Source organism: Schistocerca gregaria, chromosome 5 (genome assembly GCF_023897955.1).
Source record: "Schistocerca gregaria isolate iqSchGreg1 chromosome 5, iqSchGreg1.2, whole genome shotgun sequence".
NCBI lineage: Eukaryota > Metazoa > Arthropoda > Insecta > Orthoptera > Acrididae > Schistocerca > Schistocerca gregaria.
Genome location: NC_064924.1, coordinates 381,442,265 through 381,468,510, shown reverse-complemented (window position 1 = coordinate 381,468,510; position 26,246 = coordinate 381,442,265). Strand labels below are relative to the sequence as shown.

General features: G+C 36.9%; 1 protein-coding gene across 2 annotated transcripts in view; it reads right to left on the bottom strand.

The window, feature by feature from the left end:
* The window catches only part of LOC126272314 (COBW domain-containing protein 1-like), a 489,194-nt gene extending 464,652 nt beyond the window's left edge, over nt 1-24,542 (bottom strand). For both annotated transcript variants that reach the window (XM_049975096.1, XM_049975097.1), the window contains exons 1-2: nt 24,055-24,542; nt 17,900-17,996 (exon numbers count right to left, since the gene is read on the bottom strand). In XM_049975096.1, coding sequence (XP_049831053.1) covers nt 17,900-17,996; nt 24,055-24,226 — 269 coding nt within the window. In that variant the 5' untranslated portion in view covers nt 24,227-24,542. The remainder of the gene's footprint in view (nt 1-17,899; nt 17,997-24,054) is intronic.
* Nucleotides 24,543-26,246: the final 1,704 nt, after the last annotated feature.

Here is a 26,246-nt window from a genome sequence, read left to right as displayed (position 1 = left end):
CAGTGCTTAATGCTGTGTTTCATTTTGGTGATAAATTATCTACAGAATAAGTATGATTAGTAAAACACTTGAAAGACACACTGTAGGCAGCAATGTTGCTTGTAATCAGTCACTCTCATCGACCCCACCACACATGAGAAATTTATCAAGCATTTCAAACATCAATTTTCCAGGAACTTCTGTCATGGAAAATGAATTGCTATGTTTAACAGGAATGGCAGTTGATCTATGTAAGTAGACTTACACTCAAAAAAAGTTTAAATTTATTAAACCTGTTTTGGCACACTTTTCTCGTAAACTGTAATCTGTCCACTAAGGAAGTGTTCAGAGCTACTTTATTTGCCTGTTACCTGAACTCACTGAAAGTGTTGTAAGCATCTACAATTTTGAGACAATCGTTGATCATTTAATTACTTGATTTTTCAATAAATTTCTTTATTTTCACATTTTAATAGCTTCCAATTATTGTTATCTTGTTACTGGAGAAATTTATTTTTTCTTGAGAATATATGCAGTGGCAATACACAGGAAGGACGGTGTTTCGATTCCCTATCTGCCTATCCAGATTTGGGATTTTTGCAGATTCCCTAAATCACCAGGTGAATACCAGGCTAGTTCCTTTGGAAGAGTATTTCCTATTTCTTCTTTACCCTTCTGCAACAGGGTGTTAAACCTGAAACTTCCTGCCTTCTTTGACAACACATACATTTTCATTCTCTTACAATTCTGCTTAGCATTTTACAATTCAGTTTGTAATGTGATTTAACATGGTAATCATCATTGTCCCTTGACACTTATTCTAACTGATATTCAAATTCCATTTGTAGCCCAGGCATTAGGAAAATTTAATCTACTCATTTGCACAGGTCCAGCTAAGTATGTCCTCATTAACACGTGCAATTGCTATTCTAACATGCACTTGCAGTTCCTGTACGTACTGAAGGCTGGTACATAGTATCCTTCACAAAGCTCCAAAGAAAGAAACCTAATGGGGTTACATCTGGATACTTCAGAAGCCAAGCAATGGGTCCTCTCCAGCCAACTCAGTAACCTGGAAATGTGATGTCAAATCCTTCCTAACAATCAAGGCCCACTGAGGAGGGCCACCATCCTGCTGCAGCATATCAGGTTGCTGTTCTTCGAACTGTTGAAATGCACACTCTTCCAGAAATTCTAGATAAAGTCAAGGTTACTGAAACCTTTGCAAAGAAAAATGGTCCCACCATACACACTCACAAAGCGAACCACACCACACATTTATCTTTACATAATCACACACAATTTCCATGCTAAAGGGAGGGCTGTCAGAGTTCCAGATCTTCACATTGCATTGGTTTAGCTTACCAAGACACATGAAAGGAACTTTGTTTATGAGAATCACCTTTTGTAGAAAGTTTTGATTATCTTTGTGATGCAACTCAAATGCTCAACTGCAAATGCTTTGCACTTTCACCTGTCATCAGGTTGAAACGTTTGCAGTAGCTGCAACTCGTATGCAAGTACGCCAACTGGTGAGATGAAGAATCCACGGTGGCCAAAAAAAGAAAGGACATGCCCAGTGTGAACTTCAATAACACCAAGGAGGGAAGAAACTTACGGATACTCCAAATGAGGGCCACTTTGCTGTTACACCAGGTGTGAGTCATCTTACACCTGACTTTGATCATGAGCTTAAGCAATGATGATTTTCCACCCTCAAAGCTGAAGAAGGTCTTGCCCAGAGTGACTACAACCTTCACACAAGCACTACCTGGACATACTTCCATCTGACACATGCAACATGAAAGCCACAATTTATTTGGCACCAACAAGACTGGCTATGCAATGCATGGTAATTATATGCGTTAAAGCATCCAAGTAAAATATCCCACTTGCATAATTACATTTATCCCAAAGTAATAACTAATATTAGGCAAGTGTCTCTGAGATTGCCAATAATAAAACGGGAATATTATTATTTCCTTTTTAATCTTACTGTGTGATGGACAGGTGTCAGCTGTTTAAGGTGAAACACTTTAGAGCTAATTATTAAGTAATTTAGTAAAAGGTAACTACCATCAACTTAGCAGTGGTCCAAAATAGACAAATTTTGTGGAACTAAATGCAATTATAACATAGTTTAATTATATGCCATACTTTAATTATATTGTAGTAGTAACAGCATCATGTCTGTCAGTCTTTGAACACACTAATCTGCAAGACTACTACATGTATTTTTATGGGGTTTTCACTCATAACTTTAGCATATCTATAAATGGCATATAGCTTACACTTCATCAAAATCAGGTCATAGAAAAAAGGCATTCATATGTCTCATAAAAATGTATGTATGTATATATATTTCACATCCCCTCCAAAACCACTCGCTCAATATCAACCAAATGTGGTACACATACCACATACTGTCTGGAAAGAATTGCTTTGTGGGTAAGAATGACTTAACTATCACACATGTAATTGAGGGGGTGAAAAAGAAGTTTAGGCCACGGCATGTGAATGCACAGATTTTATTCATCCGGTATTTGAGAAAAGGGTACTTAGTGACTTGCAACAAACTTTACACGTAATTTCAAACCTTTAAAGACATAACACTTTAACTTAATGCTTCTTTACTACTAATTGTATTTGCGGTAAATTCTGCAGACAGTGTTCACATATACCAGTGAAGGTACCTGCAAAACTATATCATTGTACGACACATAGTTCAAAATGTATTAAGTCACAAACACTGACATGTGTGAAAGCCGCCACATCAGACATGGTGTTTAACCCTTGCATGCCTACATATACAGTGCGTCAACTACAAATAAAATTGTTTTGCACTGTTCCATTGTTATTTGACAGTTATGAGCCCATACTTATTCCTTCATTATTGCTTCAGCTAACACAGTGACAAATTGTGTTGTCATGCGTCCAAGAGAGCGGCAGTGATATAAGATAAACAGTGATATATCTAAAAACAAAGTTGATGTAACTTACCAAACGAAAGCGTTCGTATGTTGATGATAGACACACAGACACACACACACACACACACACACACACACACACACACACACACACACACACACACACACACACACACCTTTCACAACCTAAGGTTGCTTCATCAGGTAAGAGGGAAGGAGAGGGAAAGACGAAAGGATGTTGGTTTTAAGGGAGAGGTTAAGGAGTCATTCAAATCCCGCGAGCAGAAAGACTTACCTTAGGGGGAGAAAAGGACAGGTATACACTCGCACTCACACACATATCCATCCACACATATACAGACACAAGCAGACATATGTGAAGGCAAAGAGTTTGGGTAGAGATGTCAGTCGAGACGGAAGTACAGAGGCAAAGATGTTGTTGAATGACAGGTGAGGTATGGCCGGCGGCAACTTGAAATTAGCGGAGGTTGAGGCCTGGTGGGTAACAGGAAGAGAGGATATATTGAAGGGCAAGTTCCCATCTCCGGAGTTCGGATAGGTTGGTGTTAGTGGGAAGTATCCAGATAACCCAGACAGTGCAACACTGTGCCAAGAAGTGCTGGCCATGCACCAAGGCATGTTTAGCCACAGGGTGATCCTCATTACCAACAAACACTGTCTTCCTGTGTCCATTCATGCGAATGGACAGTTTGTTGCTGGTCATTCCCACATAGAAAGCTTCACAGTGTAGGCAGGTCAGATGGTAAAGCACGTGGGTGTTTTCACACGTGGCTCTGCCTTTGATCGTGTACACCTTCTGGGTTACAGGACTGGAGTAGGTGGTGGTGCGAGGGTGCATGGGACAGGTTTTACACCGGGGGCAGTTTACAAGGGTAGAAGCCAGATGGTAGGGAAGGTGGTTTGGGGATTTCATAGAGATGAACCAAGAGGTTACGAAGGTTAGGTGGACGGGGGAAAGACACTCTTGGTGGAGTGGGGAGGATTTCATGAAGGAGGGATCTCATTTCAGGGCAGGATTTGAGGAAGTCGTATCATACCAATGCTTTTGTTTGGTAAGTTACATCAACTTTGTTTTTACATATATTTTTCCCATGTGGAATGTTTCCCTCTATTATATTCATAAAATAAACAGTGAGCTAGATGAGAAAAATTTACTTTGCATGCAAGAAAATGACACCGATTATGAGCTAGCAGCACAATCCCACAATGAGGCAGTTGTCTACAAGGTAATTACTAATCAAATAAGTGGTCGGCTGGGATCTGATGCAACTGCACTGTGTAATGCATCAAGTGGGTCATTACTAGACACCAGATTATATGCATTTGATTGTTGCATATGCATTTGCATATTTGACTCCTTTTCACCAGTTATTGCATATTTTAACTAAAAACTAGTGATGATGCATATTTTCATTCTATATTTACAATATTTAAAAAATTTAGATGGGGGTCTCTGGCTCGATCTACTTTTGATGTCTCATAGATTGACTGCGACCTAGAACTGTGTGCAATCGCTAACCGAGAGGTCACTACCTAGCAAAATCATTACAGAAGAGGGACAGGAACACAAATACAGAGTCAATGCTCCTGCACCCACAACCACCGGTTAATCCCCTCCGCTGTCATACCACATGTGTCGGCAACAATTAAATTAAACATGTATTGTACACCAAGCCGCCCAAAAAAAGGAACATCATTTCGTGGATAGTTGACCATCCTGGAACATTTACATATAACGGAATTGTTTTATATTGTCGTGTTTGCGAGAAAACCGTTTTGTGCAAGAGAGAGAGAGAGAGAGAGAGAGAAGAAGAAGAAGAAGAAGAAGAAGAAGAAGTAGAAGTTTCAAATAGACTAGCATGTCAAGACAAGTCTTGATATCGCAGGAATGCAGAAGGAAGGACCACAGCAACAACTTCTCACAACAGCAAGTTGAATTAGAAGGATTTCGCCAAAGGTAACCAAAAAAAATTAGCTTAAAATGGATCTATATGGGGCATTTATTGCAAGCAACATTCCTCTTCACTCACTTACAAACCAAACCCTATCCTCAAAGGCTTCCTGTGCAAATATTGATTAAATCAAAATATACCAGATGAATCAAAACTGCACAAAAATTACATACCGACAATTTACGTAAATGTTCTGGAAGAAGTACGCAATGAACTCAAGACAGCATTACTTGGATTTCAGTTGGCAAAACTATAGACACTTGTGACCGTTACATTGCAAATTTAATTGTTGGTGCTTTAAAAGAAGAGTATTCTTCTTCCTATTTAGTGGCTAGTAAAGAACTTAAAAAAGCAAATCATTCTATGATCGCCAGATTTGTGACTGAGGGTATTAGAAAAATATTTCCAAACTCTTCTGCAGATGGAAAGGGTTTGTGTTTATTTCAGATACTGCTCCCTGTATGATCAAAGCAGGAAAAGCCCTCCGAGTATTGTATCCCAATTTGATCGTGCGACACGCTTTTTTCATGGAGTACATTGCCTTGCTGAAGAAGTGCGTTCCACATTTGTGAATGTAAATAAACTGATTTCATCCACAAAGAAAGTGTTTGTAAAAGCTCCTGCTCACATCAACACCTAAAAAAATTACCAAATGTGTGTTTACCTCCCGAACCAGTAGTAGCTCATTCGGGTTTGTGGGTCGAAGGTGTGTGGTTTCAAAATGAATATTTCGAGGTCATTAGAGAGGTAGTAAATGACTTCGATAGTGCAGAGGCTTTGGTAGTTTGCCAGTGCAAGGAAGCTTTTAATGATTCTGGTATTAAAAAAAAGACATTTCTGTGATTAGCGCTCATTTTTCCCATATACCTGCAAGTATTAAAAAGCTTGAAACTCAATGTTTGGTGCTGAATGAATCTATTCAGTTAATGAATAAAATTATTCTAGTGAATTCCTTATTGCCAGAGGTATTCGCAGGAAAACTTAAAGATATTTTTGAAAACAATTTAAGCAATAACAGGCTTTGAACTCTTATGCCAAATTGATAGTTTTATTAATGGGACGGGTGACTTTTACCGGGAACAATAAGTGCCAACATAGCATCCAAATTCAGATACTGCCCAGTTATCACAGTTGATGAAGAACGGTGCCTTTTTTGCTCATAAAAATGCTTTGAGTGATCGAAGACACAATCTTACTACTGAACATTTGGAACAGTATTTCGTGGTTTATGTTTACAATAGTAGAAAAATGTAAAATATATTGTAAATGATGCTTTGGTCCAATAGTATTACTTGAAAGTTAATGCTATTCAAAAAAAATTCACGATTGTATATTGTTTTTTAAATAAAATATTACACAGTTTTTGAGCGTGCCCCTCTGTGTGCGATATATCTCGAAATTGGTCCTCCACGTATCAATAGTCTTGCTGTGATTCACTCGCATCACTTTCTCTTGTTACAGACAACAATATCAAAGGAGAAGACAACAATATCAAAGGAGAAATAATTCTTGAAACACAGTATGCATTCCCATTTTGCAAATTTTTAGAAAATAGTCCCAAAAAGACCCCCTTCCTAACCTCTACCAGAAAGTATTCATAAAATGATATCAGCATTCTAAATGTACCAATTATTCATGTGGCTGGCACTCTTCCTCGTAACTGATATGCACAAATTCAACTTTTGAGATATAATGCACAGAGTAACTACCATGTTTTTTTATTATTTGATCTAGCATATTTTGACGATTTGCATGCATATTTTAAGGTTATTGTGATACATATAATCTGGTCTCTAGTTATGACTGAGGGGTATTGTCTGTCCATGGCAAGTGATATATCACAGTTTATTTCATTATTGTTTAATTGAACAGAAGTTCAGCTCATAGTATGTAAGTTTATTTTAGCACTGTTTAATTGGACTAAGATTAGACAGTGATGGGCTCATACCTGTTTACATCAGTAACATAAAGACAGTTATTCTTTATATCTGTACAAAGTACACCACATTCCCACACATGTTATGAAGAACAGTGTGCCTGCTTGGGAGTTAAATTTATTATTACTCACCCACTGAACCAATTTTGATGAAATTTGATAAGCAATTAGCTTGAACACTGAAGAAAAACTAAAGTGTCTTTAGAAAGAGTATAGTACAAGATACTTACTGACTGAAGAATATTATGCAAGCTAAGGAAAAAGATTTACTCCTTGAAACGGATATTTACTCCTTAATTTTTGAACTTAACTATATCTGTCAAAGCGCTTTTCTTGGTTGATATGTCCTATGTGATACAACTCAAAGTATTGAATACACTGCTTACACACTCTTCAATGACTAATCGACACTTCCTCATCGCTGTTGCATAATGTAGATGTAGTATAATGTGTAGCTTCTATGCGCAATATTAATCATTTGAAAATGAGAGCACTTAGCGACTTGCAACCAACTTAACACAATTTCAAACCTTTATGAAAAATTTTCTCACTTATATACTGCATTTTCGTTGTTCATATAGTAAAATTGTTGCATTGGGCATAACATTTTAATTTATTATTTCTTCACTATACACTGTATTCACAACATTTTTTACAGACAGTGTTCACATATAGCACTGAATATATGCACAAAATTATACCATTGTATGGCATGTAGTTCATGAGATACAGTGTCAGAAACCCTGAGGTGCATGAAAAACTGCCACATCATGTATGATGTTTGAATTTTATTACTCATTTGATACTAACTTTATTCATAAAAAATTTATCGGACAGTATCTACTTACAATGCTGAATGTACCTATAAAATTGTATCACTGTACAGCACGTAGAGAGGGGAAGAAGGAGATGGGAAGAGAGAAAAGGAAGAGAACAGCATGGACAGAGAGATGGGTAAGAGGAGATGGACACAGAGATGAAAGATGGCGGAAATAGACAGAGAGAAGCCAAAGGATATGATTGACTAACAGAATTAAGAAATATATATCTGGCAATGCCAGGTACTCAACTAGTTAATAAATATAATTAACATAAATCAGCTTCTCAAGCTGGACTACATAACACTGACACCACAGAAACAGCTTTTCACTGTGGGGCTTGCAACTCACTACTACATAAAATGAAATTTATAATGTAGAGCCTGATTTGCTATTTAATGACACCCCCCCCCCCCCTCCATGCTTTTGTCACCTCGCAATTTTATATGCAAATAAGTTATTCCTTGAAAACAATAGTGAAACAGTAACTTTGTGTGCCAACTAGTTAGTGACATAATTATAGATAAATTCCCTAAGTTTATGTTGCCTGTATGTGCTTATCATTTCATGTATTGTTTTATGTATGATTACCAGAATTAGTAAGTTTGTATCATCTCATCATAATAGTTATGTGTTGAAGCTCCTGCTGTCTTATCTATCTTGAAGTGTATTTTCTTATTATTCAATTGTAACAGCAGAGTTAAATATTGAAAACAGATCACGATTTTAAACCACTAAATATATAAATAAATAAATACAGTACTGTGGCAGTGGGAAGTCCAATAGCTGGATGTTCAATGGGAGTGGAGATTTTCATAAATGGGCTGCAAATCAACTAAATGACTTAACGGGAAATTAAAGAAGAGCCCAGGTTTTGTCAATCAGAAGTTTAATGTTAGAGCAGTAGTTCGTGAGAAGTTTGATTCCACAAATTCAAAATTTCCCATTATAATTTTCAGATTGACTATCCATTGTCACAGTTAACTGAAGTATTAAAACACAACAATATTACACCTAGAACAGACTAGGATAGGAATATGCAAATAACACAGACAAATTGCTAAATTTTAGTGATGCAAAATGATTTTATGAAAGATATGAAACATCTCCAGAAAGAAACATATCAAAAGTATGTCAAGGGAAGAAAGCAACATATTTAACCGAAGTAAAGGAAAACTAGTGAAAGGAAAAATTGTGTACCATAGCAGTAGAAAAGGGAGTAGTACTCATGAGAGAAGTGAGAACAGTTGAAAATTACAAAAAACTGATCTATGGTGACCTACAGTTAGTTTGTATGTTCATCTGCTGTTCAGTGCCTTCTCTGTACATTGACTGTCTTATCACATCAAATTTTGCAGTCATAAGGAAGACACATCAAGTTGTAGGCAATAGCCTGTCCACAACTTGACATGTCTTCTTTACAGTAAGTAGCAATCTATCTTTCCCCACATTGTCAAATTTTGCTGTCTACACCCTCTTCAGTCCCGAAGATTAACAAAGAATGGAAAAAATGTTTCAGTTGCTTTTTCTTGGTGCAGTTGATAAAAAAAAATTGAAATTTTATTTTATGTAATGTTTGAATAATTGAATCTACACATAAGTGCAAACTGGGTATTAACAGAGAAAAAAATGCTGATCTCTTAGTATTTTCATATTTTTATTGACAATGAAAATGTACACATTACTTCTCATTTTTATGTACACATTACATTTTATAAACACATTACTTCTCATGTTTATGGAATTTAGCAAAACAATTGTTTGATACACACAAATAAACTTTGCACCTTTTACACATTACATGAGAACATGACAATGCCTTTTGTACATAATCCATGAATTAATTATGGCTAAATCAGTGAAGTGGTTGAATACTCTAACAATTCACTTTTTTGTCCTGATATTTGACCTGTAGTATGCCATGTATCTATCACAAGGATCAAAGCCACCCATATTGTGATTATAGCTTTTGATGATGGCTGGTTGCTTGACACCAACTTTTGCTTTTTCTGTATTACACCATCATTTGCTGGTACCCTCTGGTTCACTCCCTATGCACGAGGATAACAAAGTGACAGATTTCTTGTCCTTCCATTTGAGAGCACAAACTTCCTGGTCTTCCTTTATATATTCATCCCATTGCCCCTGCTGTAGCCCTGATCTCTCTTGAACTTAGAAGCTACTTCTTTTATTCTACTGGTCATCACAGTTTCTGCTTGAAAAATATTTTGAACTGGTGAAAAATCTGTTGCTGTAAATTACACTACTGTTATCATTGGATACAGTTCTAGCCGGTACTTTGAGTATACCCGCTCCCAGGCGAAGTTCTTTTTGATCGCTTTCAGGAATTGTTCCTTTGCCAGTGTATATATCAAAATCAAGGACGAGTCCATCTGATGATGCCAAAATAAAATTTTTGGGGCCAAGTGGATTAAGTTTGGAAGGTACATACGTCCACATATTACACTTCCCCATGAATGGGGTCATCTGTTCATTCACAGACATGTGCTGATATCTGGATAAAGGAATACATTTATTTCTAAAAGCATCAATTACAGGCAAAACCTTCCAGAGTTTGTCATTTGTGTCATGATCTTCCAAATTATTTACAAAATGCAAATTATTACATAATTTTTAGTATCTATCTCTTGTCATGGTTGACGATACAAATGAAATATCAAGTTGCATACTCCAGTAAAGTCCTGCCTGGGGCAGGGTTTCTCAGTTCACCATCTGTTTGTTCTTCAAAGTTATCATCAGAAGGCTGTTGCTATTACACATCCTGCAAACAAATTGTACCACTGAAAAGTACTGATCTAAATCAAGTTAGATGACACAAAGAACTACACCAATGCACTGCTTACTTAGATAACCTTCATCTTAGTGGATGACAGTGAGAAGATGAAGCTGATGTTCCAGAATTGTGCGCGTCACTGTCAGATGCAGATGCTTCAGGAGTAACATCCACATTGCATGCTTCAACTTTAAGCACACCAATTCATTCAGTTGGAGTTGGAAGTCCATCAACAGAATCCTTGTCTGACAAGGAACTCAAGTCACTTGTCTCAAGTAGTTATATAATTTCATCGTCTGTCAGAGCTGAGAAGAAAATTAATTAATGTGAAGGTAACTTTTGGAGTAATTGGTAACTGTTGAAAGAATTTAAAGTGAACCTAATACCAAAATTAAAAATTTTAGAGCTTTTACCAAGATTAGAACCCAGGACCTACGTATTAGTAGCTAAACTTTCAGACTTTAATTCAGATTACCTTTTAATTACGATTTCACAATGAGATCAGTCATAACATTAGTACCACTACATTCTGTGAGCCAAGACCTGATGTACACAAATGTGTAATTCAAAATTCAACAGCTGATGTTTGTAAAACTACAAAACTATCATTTTAACTGCATGCACATATCACTCCCTTGATGTCTTGTTTGGAATAAGACATGATAAAAACAGAAATACAATCAAAAAACCAGTATTGTAACAGAATTTATCTTCCTCATGTGTTGCAGATGACACCATCCTTCAGATTGGAAGTTTCATGATGCAAGAAGACCACCAAAACTGACTTGCACACAATCTAGTGGCAAAAACAGAAACCGCATGATGTGCACAGTCGTGCACATCAGGTCTCATTTCAAAAAAATGACACTTGGCAAGATGACACTGCAAAGACCTGATGTGCACATATGTGTACGTTGGGACTGAAGAGGTTATGTGACATAAACCACCACACATTAAAGGTATAGTGTAGCATATAACTATACATTCAAGAGTCCTACAAAATAAGAACAATGAAAAGACAACCAGATCTAACAACAGTAGATAAGGGGAAGGAGCAGAGGAGTGAAAATGGAATAAAGAACAGAGGTGAATATAAAAGTCAGAGCCATTGACATCTTGGAATGAAATGACAGAGTATATGCCACTGAAATTTGAATACAAGATCACAACATTGTTCATGCATGGCACGTCAATGTACTGGTATAGCAGTGGGGGACTAATATCCCAATTCTTCACATATATCATCTCTGGAGAAACATTGATTCCCTCGTCTTTAAGGGACTGTAGTAGCTACAGTCTCTCTCAACTGACTCAGTTTCGATCAGAATATGCTCAGAATAATGTCACCTTCCTACTTGCCTATTAACTGACGGAATGCTTTTCTACAGGATTTAAGGAAGAATTTGTGCATGCAGTGACAGCTTGAATCCATTATCCACTTATGATGGATTAATTTTCCAAAATATCTTTATGGCAATTTGCTGCAGGAGTAGTATTTACTGTTACATCATGGATCAAATGTGGGGAAGGAGAACATATTTGTGTAGAATTATATATGAAATGCATATCTATAGAATAGATAATTGCTTTTGTTAGTTGTCACAGGCCCCACTGAGATGTTACTCGCAGATCTGACATTCCTGAAAGATGTTTAATTTTCCGGACATATGTGCTGCTGCATGATTAACATTATGACTAAGCTGCCTTGTGTGTTGGCACATAGTTTTATTCATTTCTGGATTGGTTTGTTAATATCTTGTCACAGCTTTCTAGTGTGGTATTAGTCTGGTTTGGGGGAAGACTATCTGACAGACTCAGCTGAAATGATTGAGACAGTGGAAAAAAATGATTAAGCACACAGAACAATTCATAATAGATCCTTTTATGATGAGACTCCATTGGATGACAGTGTGGGCTGGGCAACTTGAAAATAGACACATTTTACATGGAGTTTGTGTGTTATATGGACTGCAAGCTCAATGACTTATCCCCTTTACTGGTATGCATCTCGGTTAGCTGCCAAATATTCAATTTAGGGTGCACCTTATCCAGCACTGTTTCACATTTTTGATAATTTTTCTTGGACTGCCCTCCAGTTTAATTCCGTTACATGTAAAAATGAGCTGTATAAACTGTGGCTCAGTAGGTTAAAGGAAATAATGCTCCTAGATATTAAAAATCGAAAATGACAGAAAAAAGAAAATCTTCACAAAATATTACATCTGTATGATCAGGTTACTTAAGTACAGAGGTTGTTCATTTTTATCTCCTTAACTGAATCTTTTCAGATTTCACAGATACTGCCTTTTCAGTAGTTGCAGGGGCAATAGTCTGGATGATTGACTGATCTGGCCTTGTAACAATAACCAAAACGGCCTTGCTGTGCTCGTACTGCAAACGGCTGAAAGCAAGGGGAAACTACGATGGGGACTACTCAAGAGGATGTCGTTATCAGGAGAAAGAGAACTGGCGTTCTACAGATCCGAGCGTGGAATGTCAGATCCCTTAATCGGGCAGGTAGGTTAGAAAATTTAAAAAGGGAAATGGATAGGTTAAAGTTAGATATAGTGGGAATTAGTGAAGTTTGGTGGCAGGAGGAACAAGACTTGTGGTCAGGTGACTACAGGGTTATAAACACAAAATCAAATAGGGGTAATGCAGGAGTAGGTTTGATAATGAATAGGAAAATAGGAATGCGGGTAAGCTACTACAAACAGCACAGTGAACGCATTATTGTGGCCAAGATAGATACAAAGCCTACACCTACTACAGTAGTACACGTTTATATGCCAACTAGCTCTGCAGATGACGAAGAAATTGATGAAATGTATGATCAAATTAAAGAAATTATTCAGATAGTGAAGGGAGATGAAAATTTAATAGTCATGGGTGACTGGAATTCGGTAGTAGGAAAAGGGAGAGAAAGGATCATAGTAGGTGAATATGGACTGAGGCAAAGAAATGAAAGAGGAAGCCGTCTGGTACAATTTTGAACAGAGCGCAACTTAATCATAGGTAACACTTAGTTCAAGAATCATAAAAGAAGGCTGTATACATGGAAGAAGCCTGGAGATACTGACAGGTTTCAGGTAGATTATATAATGGTAAGACAGAGATTTAGGAACCAGGTTTTAAATTGTAAGACATTTCCAGGGGGCAGATGTGGACTCTGACCACAATCTATTGGTTATGACCTGTAGATTAAAACTGAAAAAACTGCAAAAAGGTGGGAATTTAAGGAGATGGGACATGGATAAACTAAAAGAAGCAGAGGTTGTACAGAGTTTCAGGGACAGCATAAGGGAGCAAGTGACAGGAATGGGGGAAAGAACTACAGTAGAAAAAGAATGGGTAGCTTTGAGGGATGACATAGTGAAGGCAGCAGAGGATCAAGTAGGTAAAAAGATGAGGGCTAGTAGAAATCCTTGGGTAACAGAAGAAATATTGAATTTAATTGATGAAAGGAGAAAATATAAAAATGCAGTAAATGAAGCAGGCAAAAAGGAATACAAACATCTCAAAAATGAGATCGACAGGAAGTGCAAAATGGCTAAGCAGGGATGGCTAGAGGACAAATGTAGGGATGTAGAGGCTTATCTCACTAGGGGTAAGATAGATGCTGCCTACAGAAAAATTAAAGAGACCTTTGGAGATAAGAGAACCACTTGTATGGATATCAAGAGCTTAGATGGAAACCCAGTTCTAAGCAAAGAAGCGAAAGCAGAAAGGTGGAAGGGGCATATAGAGGGTCTATACAAAGGCGATGCACATATGAACAATATTATGGACATGAAAAGGATGTAGATGAAGACGAAATGGGAGATAAGATACTGCGTGAAGAGTTTGACAGAGCACTGAAAGACCTGAGTCGAAACAAGGCCCCCGGAGTAGACAACATTCCATTGGAACTACTGACGGCCTTGGGAGAGCCAGTCCTGACAAAATTCTACCATCTGGTGAGCAAGATGTTTGAAACAGCAAAATACCCTCAGAGTTCAAGAAGAATATAATAATTCCAATCCCAAAGAAAGCAGGTGTTGACAGATGGGAAAATTACCGAACAATCAGTCTAATAACCCACAGCTGCAAAATACTAACACGAATTCTTTACAGACAAATGGAAAAACTAGTAGAATCCGACCTCGGGGAAGATCAATTTGGATTCTGTAGAAATCTTGGAACACGTGAGGCAATACTGACCCTTTGACTTATCTTAGAAGCTAGACTAAGAAAGGGCAAACCGACGTTTCTAACATTTGTAGACTTAGAGAAAGCTTTTGACAATGTTGACTGGAATACTCTCTTTTAAATTCTAAAGGTGGCAAGGGTAAAATACATTGAGCAAAAGGCTATTTACAATTTGTACAGAAACCATATGGCAGTTTAAGAGTCGGGGGACATGAAAGGGAAGCAGTGGTTGGGAAGGGAGTGAGACAGGGTTGTAGCCAGTCCCCGATGTTATTCAATCTGTATATTGAGTAAGCAGTAAAGGAAACAAAAGAAAATTTAGGAGTAGGTATTAAAATCCATGAAGAAGAAGTAAAAACTTTGAGGTTCGCCGATGACATTGTAATTCTGTCAGAGACAGCAAAGGACTTGGAAGAGCAGTTGAACAGAATGGATAGTGTCTTGAAAGGAGGATGTAAGATGAACATCAACAAAAGCAAAACGAGGATAATGGAATGTAGTCGAATTAAGTCGGGTGATGCTGAGGGAATTAAATTAGGAAATGAGACACTTAACATAGTAAAGGAGTTTTGCTATTTGGGGAGCAAAATAACTGATGATGGTCGAAGTAGAGAGGTTATAAAATGTAGACTGGCAATGGCAAGGAAAGTGTTTCTGAAGAAGAGAAATTTGTTAACATCAAGTATAGATTTCAGGAAGTCATTTCTGAAAGTATTTGTATGGAGTGTAGCCATGTATGGAAGTGAAACATGGACGATAAATAGTTTGGACAAGAAGAGAATAGAAGCTTTCGAAATGTGGTGCTACAGAAGAATGCTGAACATTAGATGAGTATTTCACATAACTAATGAGGAAGTATTGATTAGGATTGGGGAGAAGAGAAGTTTGTGGCACAACTTGACCAGAAGAAGGGATCGGTTGGTAGGACATGTTCTGAGGCATCAAGGGATCACCAATTTGGTATTGGAGGGCAGCATGGAGGGTAAAAATCGTAGAGGGAGACCAAGGGATGAATACACTAAGCAGATTCAGAAGGATGTAGGTTGCAGTAGGTACTGGGAGATGAAGAAGCTTGCAGGATAGAGTAGCATCGAGAGCTGCAACAAACCAGTGTCAGGACTGAAGACCGCAACAACAGCAACAACATGTTTTGACTGACAACTTTTCAGGAAAATACATCTTGCATTTATCATGCAGGCACTAGGTATATGAAATCATTCTCAGAAGAAGTTCTGGGGAAATGGTGAGCTGTTGAAATACAAGTCCGTCTATACCAATCCCGAAAAAATTCAAAACACTATGTCTGGAATTACTGTTAATAAATTCCAAACTAACTTTAACAGGAAATGGCCAAGGAACAACTGGATCAAGTCATGCATACTATCTCGAATCCTGAATTTTGTATCATGGAACAGCAACCCAAAAAATATACTGAATTTTTAGAATGAACTGTAATCTCTCTTGTCTAAGCATTATCTTGTGGAGCATATTTCCTTGCCCTAGGGGTGGTCCATCATGCAAAGTTAATGGCAAATGCTATTTAACACTTTAAACTGTTTGTATTCTGAAATGAATCTCGAATACCATTTCAAAAGGAGACTAATCTGTCATGTTTGTATTTTCCTAATAATTGTGGCTTTAGAAGCAAAAGTCTGGCCTTTCTAAACCTCAAGCCTCAAATTTTAATTTCAGTAATTTTCAATACTTTACAAATATCACACACTCTGCTGTGATACCTCTTTGTTGTGTTATGTCCTTAACCCAGTGGTTGGTGCACCAAAGTTGTGATTGACGTGCAAACACTGGGATAACAACAGTTTATTAACCATGAACTAAACTAACTTAAGTTTATGAGGACAAATGTCCACACAGTTTGATTACAACTGAAATGCCAATCTTTGATGATACCTAGATGGTGCTCACTATGACAAAGTCCATGAATGTCATAGTGGCAATTTGCAGGGAGGTGCCATGGAAGAGTAGTGACATGTTTCCACAAGGCTATGGGCTTGTGGACAGTCCACCCATGAATAGCCAGGTGTGATAGTGCCATGGTCCCAAGAGGCAGTAGATTGTAGCAGTCGAGAGACAAGTCTAGTGAAGTGGGTCACAGTGAAGGGAGGTATTTCTCAAAGTTGGGCCTACGCTAATGGATAAACCATCTTTTATGATTACTGGTTTATGTCATCCCATGGCATTGTGAGAGCTTAAAATGTGGGCCAGTATGTGGCTTACTATTCCTTAATTTGAATCGTCTTCATAGCTGCTACAGGATTGCAATTTTGATCACTGGTTAATGATTCTGTTTCCTGCAATTGCCTTGCACAGCCTGCTATATGTTGAGGGCTAAATCATATTTGCACAGCCTGCTATATGTTGAGGGCTAAATCATATTATCAAAGAACTCATTCAATGTGATGTAGTTAGCACTGCTACTGTCATAACCATGACTGAAAATTCTTCCTAATTATTTGGAAAAACACATATGATTGTTCACACGGTTCCAGTTATATTCAGGGTGTGAAATATTAGAACAGAGAGAAACCATAACAGGCAACTTCTACAACAAATAATGGACACACTGATTTGACACATAATATTTACCAATTACCACTCTCATTATTTCAATTTGAGTAGCCATATTTCATTTCTTTTACAGTTTTTTTTTAAGGATGATTAAAATTAAATGCCAACAATGACGAAATTATTAAACTGCTTTCTACATACCAGCAGTTACCTGTTTTGGGTAGTTATTCTCTCCTTCAGATAGGTACATATAATTGTTATGCAACAACTTTAGCAACATGTCTTTCTTGCTCTGTACAGACAGATACAACTTGATCTGGTTGTAGTAGTTTTCATGGGCAAGAATGGGATAACTGAATAGAAATACAGATAAAAAAAAAGAATTGCCAACTTAGGTGCAATCCTATTTTGGACACTGCAGACCTTCATTGAACACCATTTTACAAAAACATATCAAGTCAGAGCGCAGTCACAACATCTTATATGCATATTACTAACGCATCTTTCATTCTTACCCGTGGCAAGTGCCTCGATGCGAAATGAATTATTATTTATACAGCAAAGCAGCCAACATGTTACTATTGTCACACTCAGTGTCATGTATATACACATGAATGTAGCTGTGTGAAGCTGGCAACATGTACACTAAACCAGAATAGTTTGAATTGAGAGAGCAGTTTCATTGAGACATGTATGTACACAACACGAATGTGGTTATCTATAACATACAAGGCACACAGTAAAGTCTCTCTTACTTGACAGAGCAACACAGGCAACCATTTCTGAGCTCCAACCACTCTTCATATAATTCTCCATCCTGGCCAACAGAGACACTCTTCTCTAAAGCACTGCCTGTAAAGATACGAGCACACAAATATTTTAAAATCAACTACTGTACAGATTTCCTTTGAATGACATCAGCAACTGGAACATTACATTTAGATGGTAAAATATCGAAGAAAATACTAAACAGATGGTGTTATAAATGACATACTTGTTCTATATCAATTTCTACAGTCTGAATGCATTTAACTTCAGCTTCTGACAAACACTGCATAAGGTCTATGGATTATATGTTCAGCTGATCTCTCCCACACTTTTTAAACATAAGGTTGCAGTAGTGACAGACTTTTCTGGTCCTACACTGGATGCCAATTATGTAGCCAAATAGGTTATGCCACAACATGGAAATAAAGGTGACAAATATGTAGTGTACAAAATAGCTGCAATGATTGTGATCAGGTTTATATAGAACAAACCAGAAGGAAATTCATGGCAAGGTTTAAAGAATATTCCTACGAGGGAGTGGCAGCGCATTGATGACACAACACTCAAACACTCAGAAACATCAATCAGATACGTGAAAGCATAGAAATATTAAAGAATTACACAGAATCACAAAGGCATATGGCTTAAACATATTGGGAAACCTAGATATTTTTATCCACAAAAACAGATATCCAAAAACAATTTTGAATGAACAGAGTGAGTTTAGCCCTAAATGATCTTTTGATATTTTTCGAGAACAGACAGTGAGATGTACTGACTGCGACATGCTCTCCTGTTGGTGACTTGGCCATACTTCATCTCACTTCTGCAGGGCTGGCAGAACTCCCACTAGTGAGCACCAAACAACCTACCTCACAGAGCAAGCTATTGATGGTTCCACAAAAAGGAGATGTCTAACAAACTATTTTAATTCAATAACTATATTGTTTTATTCTCTACAAAATGTTTATAAGTTTACAGATTTTGTATACTGTTTGACTATATGTTAGTTCACAGCAAACAGCTTTTCATTTATCAGATGCCTGCAATTGTAACAATAAGTGCTACTTTTATAATCACTGCCTCATGCTAATGTAAAAAATATATTTAATACTAAAGTTCATGACGCTCTTACAATAATATGATTGTGTAGCAGTTTAAATGAATACTTCTTGGTTTAGAGAAGTAACTGGCACCTTCTGAAAAGCTAATTTCACAAGTATGGAATTATACTCATTTAAATCATTTATATAATATGTCTGTGAATCTTTATATTTTACAGTAAGGTTGTCTTTTTATAAGTATGAAGAAAAAAATATACACATATATAAGTAATAAAATAAAATTCAAAGGCAACATCCCCAACACTAAGACCAACTATCAACTAAAACTTATCAATTTTTTTTTTTTTTTTTTTTTTTGAGGAAAAAGCTATTTCTTGACACTTACTTACGTGCAGGTTTCGGGAGTGACACAGAACTTTCTTTTCTAAGTTCTAAGCTTTTTGGTGTGTGTATCTTTAAAAATATTTTTTAACCTTTTTAGTTATCTCTTTTTAGCTTGTTGTTGTATAACAAATGCCTGTCTCTAATTATGTTCCTTTCATCTTAATTGCTGATATCTGATAATGGCAGTGGCCAAAACATCATAAGAAATCAGGAAATTTTAGTAAGCGATCTAGACCTTTTTTTTTCCAGAAAATATTCACAATGATCACCGACTCATAAAGAAAATTCATTCCCTTTATTAATAAGCCTTCATTGTCTGCTTTGACAGGGTCATTTCTTGGGGTTGAACTCAAATGACACATACCGAGGTCCACAACCCAGTGTTTTGACATAATCAGCTAGCAATGCTAAATGCAGACAACTCAAATGACTACATGACAAATTTCTGCTGATCAGTAATATCAAACAGATAATTATAAGCCGATTTCATGTGTGTGCTATTGTTTATAATTGTTTGGCCTTCCCCCTTCTGTACCTTCTGGAAAATCAATATTTAAACCAGAAGTAATACATTATTCTGGTGACGGTAAGGAGTGTTGTTGACTATTCAAACTTCTAACTTCCTCACTCTTTATTGGTGATTCTCTTCCATCTAACAGTTCATCAGATTTCACCTGTGTGTCTAAGTAAAACACCAAACGCAACTTACATTGGTTACCAGGCTTCATGTATCTTCTTGTGTGAAAAACACGGTTTACATCCAGTACCACCTCGAGCAACACAACATTGTGGGCAGTATACAACAAATGAAATAGCAAAACTGCACTTCAGAGCAGCTAGTATCCTGATACATACTCTCACTAAAAACATTTGTAAGCAGACAAGGAATGCAGCACATGTTACAACTGACCTCGGCACCAGAAAGTCAAGCAATGGGCAAGTACCAAGGGGAGAAATGATGTTCGTTCCACAAGCGGCCAAAGATTATATAGCAAACTTGTGCAGAAAGATTTATAGATGTCTTGAAAAAGGCATGTATCACATTACTCATTGATAACAGATTTCAAACAGCAGCCTATTCAGTTTTTCCATGTAGTGTGATAACATAATAAATGACAGTTTTTGTTTTGGCCATGAGATACTTAATGCAGCAGCACAATAATTTTGTAGTTGTAAAGCACAATACATCTGCAGGCTCTATGCATCAGCTGCATCATCACACTATAAATTAATATCATTCCAGAATAAATTAATAACAATGTTAATTTTAAACACTGCAAATATATTAAAACTGACACACTACAAATGGAATAGCAGTACAAAAGGCATCTTACAACTTATATCTAATTTTACAATCATTACTTGGTCATATTCTCTTCCATTCGTACTGCAAGTCAGTCACTGTCAGAACATTTTCCTATGCATACCATCAGTTTAGCACTTTCACTGGCTGCATGTAAGTCATCTATGAAATGTTCAGTATTAACTCAACCACAACTGCCTCTTATCAGCATACAAAAGCTTTTTCACTGCATTTTGCTAACATTAATGGTTTATTAATAATACTGTGGAAATAAGTAAAGCATTCCTGTTGTGTCTCTAGCATCAGTGTATTCAGCTCTGAGTTTAATTTTGAATTTAATTTAAATTGGTCCTTGATTTCTCACAATAATAAAAAATAGACAGTCTGCTGATTAATAAGGTAATGAATTTGTTAGTAGGTTATTAGACAACTATGAGTCTGCATCTTTCAAATCATTTACAAACGGCTGTGAACATAACATCACTCTACAATTGCAGCTAACCGTTGTAAAATGCCGGTCTGTAGCTAGGTGTCACTAGAAAGTTCAAGTACTGGAATTTGATAGGTATGACACAAGAAATAATGAAATTTCTAAGGAAACAGAGACTATTGCAAAATAAGTACAAAACACATCATAGGGCTGTAGATAGCACGATGCTGAATTAAATGAGTTTGGCAGTCAAGAGAGCAATGTGTGAAGCCTTGAATGACTACTGTAGAATAATACTGTCAAATGATCTTTAACAAAACCTGCAGAAATTCTGGCCATGTATAAAGGCAGTTAATGGCACAAATGTTCCTTTACACTGGAAAAACCCAGAAGTATTGCCCAACTTAATTCTCATACCACAGAAAAGATGAGTGAAATAGATATTAGTCTCACTGGCATTAAGAAAAAACTGAAATCGCTAAAACTGGTAAAAAAACACGTGAAACCAATTGAATCCTCGGCAGATTCTATACCCAATTTGCAACTGGGTGAGCCCCTCTCTTAATTGCAATCTGTCACAGATCCCTCGAACAAAAATTTGTGCTGAGCAATTAAAAGAAATCACAAGTGACAGTCAACTACAAGAAGGATAGCAGAAGTGGCACACAAAACTACCATCCAGTATCATTAACATTCATTTTTTTGTGGAATCTTAGAAAATATTCTGAGCTCAAACACAATGAAGTTTCTTCAACATTACTTTCGAAAACATAGATCATGTGAAACCCAACTCACACTTTTCTTGCACGATATCCTGAAAGCCATGGATCAAGGCAGTCAAGTAGATGCAGTATATTAATGATCTTGTGGACAATATTAAAAGTAACCTCAGACTTTTTGTACCTGATGCTGTTATCTACAATGAAGTACAGTCATAAGAGAGCTGTACAAATACCTAGTCAGATATTGATTTTAACATTTCAAAGCAGGGCAATGATTGGCAGCTTGTTTTAAATGTTCAAAAATGTAAAACTGTGCACTTCACAAACTGGAAAACTGTAGTATCCTAGGAATATGACATTAGTGAGTCACAGTTTGAATCAGTAAACTCATACAAATACTTGCGTGTAACTGTTGTTAGGGACATGAAGTGGAATGATCACACAGGCTCAGTCACAAATAAAGCACATGTCAGACTTGGGTTTATTGGTATAACACTAAGGAAATGCAATCAGTCTACAAAGAAGATTGCTTACGAATCCCCTTGTGACCCATCCTGGAGTATTGCTCATGTGTGTGGGACCCATACCAAAGAGAACAAACAGGGGATATTGAATGTATACAAAGAAGGGCAGCATGAATGAGTCTTAAAGAGAGAGGGAAATTATTCTGAGAGAGTCTACTAACAAAGTTTCAGAAACTGCCCTTAAATGATGACACTACACAGTGGTCCACAGAGTATAGATATAAATAAGGGCATAGCAAAAGCACAAACATTATCAAGGAAAAGAATGTAGTTGCCATAAGGGAAACAAAAGAGAAAACAATATTTACATTAGATTGGTCAACACTAAAGCTTTGAAGAAAGGTATGGTTATTACAGTTGCAAGACAAACACAAACATGCTTCATCCAGTGCAATCTACCAAAATGACCATGTGCACATTGTCAAATAGGATTTTCCTTGTTAAATGCACTTCACACCAAAACTGAAATAAGGATGTGTATCCTTCTCCTTGGTGTCTGCCAAATATTATAACAAGAAAGATCATTCCAGAAGAACTTGTTGTCGATGACCCTGTGAAGATCATGGAAAATACAAACTGAAAGAGACATAAATGTGGTATTATTGGTCCTCTCTATAATCACATTCCTAAAATAAACTTGGACCTGTTGCAGATGAGAAGATGGATCAGTACACAACTCTGGGGCAGCTGAGAAAACAAGAAATAAACATGATAATGTGATGCGTTGATTTTGGAACCCCAAATGTGTTGATCTTGATGACTATATCATGGGTATCTACATAGGCTAGTAATGTCCCCCCCCCCCTCTTCTTTCACCGCATCTGGCATGTGGTGACAGACTGATATATTACATAAACTGAAATCTAGATTATGTTGCAAGGTGACGATACTGTTGCAGTTTGGGGAAACCAACACATGTGAATGCAAAACAAAGGTAGTAATAAAGGGAGAGACATGGTCCTACTTAACTCTCAACCCACTGTCACCTTGAACAGTGAAGTACATGTATCATTCTTAAAATACTGTATTTATATGTCACACAGGGATATGGTGCTTTACAGTAGGCCTACTCCATAGCATCAGTAAGTAAAGTGCTAAATAATACAGACTGTATACAGAGGAGGCTTACTGAACAAGTGAAACAAGTCAAAATCTTTACCTGTCACTAATATGTACAGTACGATTTCTTACACAACTTGCATCAGTGTCCTGGTATGATACACGTAATTTTTCAATGACACTAAATGCGAATGATTTAAAAATGAAGTTGCTACAGTACTCCGATGCTGATACTTTGATAAAAAGGAATAATATGGACAAAGATTGCTTCACAGCATGGTTTGAAAGAGCTCAAAGACAGTAGAATTTAGCTGTAGAATCCACGGATATATTTCTGATACAAGGGCGCCAATGGAATGCAAACAAATAAGCCTGTATTACTCCCTTATTTTCATTCTGTATTACGCTCTAGGAACCCTTCACACGCGTGGATATTTCAACACGAGGTAGAAATGATTTCTAACGAAAATTTGCCCTCTGCATCATCCCAATCCCATGACCGGCTTTTGAAATGTTCTATAATACTTATTTGACTTTCGGCACCCAAATCTACACCAGGTACTTAAGACTGATTCACGCTTTGTTAGGTGATAAACGGTCAATCATCATACGAGATAGTGACATGCATATATCTACATATAATGTATCTGTTTTACCTTCTCCAAACTCGTTTAAAATTACTGCAATCTTCTTTTCGTGCTGTTCTGTTAAAATATAGTTAAGAAGTGTTGTTTTCCCTGCGCCTAGATAACCAGTTATTATTGTTACTGGCACTGGCTTGAAAACAGCTGGAACCAATTCTGGGACATCCTCATCCGATGATTCCATAATTACTACTCGTTTACAGTCTAAAATTTTACAATAGTTATCTCTTATTGACAATCCGTACACGCAAATTTTCAAAACATACACAAGTTCGGGATTTCGCTTTTGTTTTCTAGCAAGTTAACCAATATTGCAAGACAAAACTTCTTTCTTTTACAGAAATATCTTTATTAGCTATTTAATCTGCAACGCTTGATGCTCACACTGAGGGACGATTCATAATAACCATAGAATAAAGTTATCGTTGACGTTCTGTAGAGGAATTTTACAAAGCAAACAGAATACAAGTGGACGCAAGGTTATTTAAAACAGGGCTGACACGGGGGCGAACAGGCAGCAAGCCACGTTGTTCCATTCCAGACCACCAGAGGAGCTAGGCGTCAAACGAAGCTGGAATTGACCAATGAGAGCTGTCTAAACTCCAATGGCGGTTGTTTTGAAATATTCTATCATCTTGATCTTGCTCTGCAGTCTGCACTGAAGTCTATGGTCCTCGGTTACAGTTGTCTTTGTATTTGTTTCAGATTTACATGCTACTCATCTTCATTATAAACAGATTTTTTACATTAAGTTCATAAAGCTCACCATGGAATTAAAGAAATTTCCTGCTGAAAAATGTCCACAATTAGTTGTAAGGTAAGATATTTGATTTTTCATTAAATAATCTCGTAGCCTATAAATGAAATGTATTATCTTCTATCGTGAATTAAGCAGTGTGGTTTCCGTTTGTTTATTTAAATAACTTTGATATGTCTGTAGTAGTTTTATTTAATGAAGACGTTTATCTTTTTTTTCAGAATGTTCAACACATCAGATTGTGTTGAAATACTCCTGTAAATTCCCCGGCCATTCATCTGGCTGTTACGTGGGTTCGACGGAGAAAATTTGCAACAAGCATTTCTACGGGTTTCCAAAACAACCTCAAGAGTTGCTTTTAAAGTGGAAGAGTGTTTGTAAACTGTCACTAGGTGTGAACTGTGTTTCTTATTTTGTCTGTGAAGATCATTTTTTCGAAAATGATTTTATCAATAAAAGTACACATAGGCTAAACAGGGGTGTGTTTCCAAAACACGTGACAGATGTTCCTTGTGAAATTGCCAAAATCTGTAGTGAATCAGGTGACACTGTTGTTAATAGTGAATTGGGCCTACCAAGCACTAGTGGTGCTATGGCAACTGCTCATTTTACAGCTGGTAATACCAGAAGTGAAACGTGTTAATGAACCACAGAGCCTTAGTTGTGCTGTGGCAAGTAGTTCTCATGTAGGTGTTTGTACCAGAAGTGGATCAGGTGAAACTGGTGTTAATAGTGAATTAGACTTACCAAGCACTAGTGGTACCATGGAAAATCTTTATAATACAGGTTCCAATACCAGAGATGAAACTGGTGTTAGAGAATTATTAGAGAATTACCTAGCACTAGTTGTGCTGAGCAGAGTAATTCATTGAGTGATGCATCTCTTAAATTTTTTATCTCCCCTCAAAATAAATCTGCAGATACTGAGTACACATTCTTATCTGAAGAATTTTGTAATAAGGAAAGTGGGGTTTTAGGTACAGGGGTTTCAAAAGCAGACTTAGAACCAACAAAATCAAAAATGTACAAGATTCCGAGGACTACTCTAACAAGGCTATCAAAACTGATAGCAGAGCTACATCATGAAAAATCAGAAATGAAAGCACTTAAAGATTTATATGAAAGCAATACTTTCTCTGTCATAGAATCTAATTTAAACTCTGTTGCCAAAGATTTCATAAACAGCCAATTATGAAATGCTCATCAATCAGCAAATGCAAGGTGATGGACACCTGAGGACAAAGTATTTGCTTTATCCTTATACAAACGAAGTCCCTGTCCACACAAATATTTGTCAGTTCATTGTTATCTTCCTTCTGTGAGGTATCTGAAATGTCTGTTGTCTTCTATACCGTTTGAACCAGGATTGAATACCTCAGTCATGAATGTAATGAAAGTAGAAGTTGAAGTAATGAACAACAGTGACACATATTGTGCTTTGTTGTTT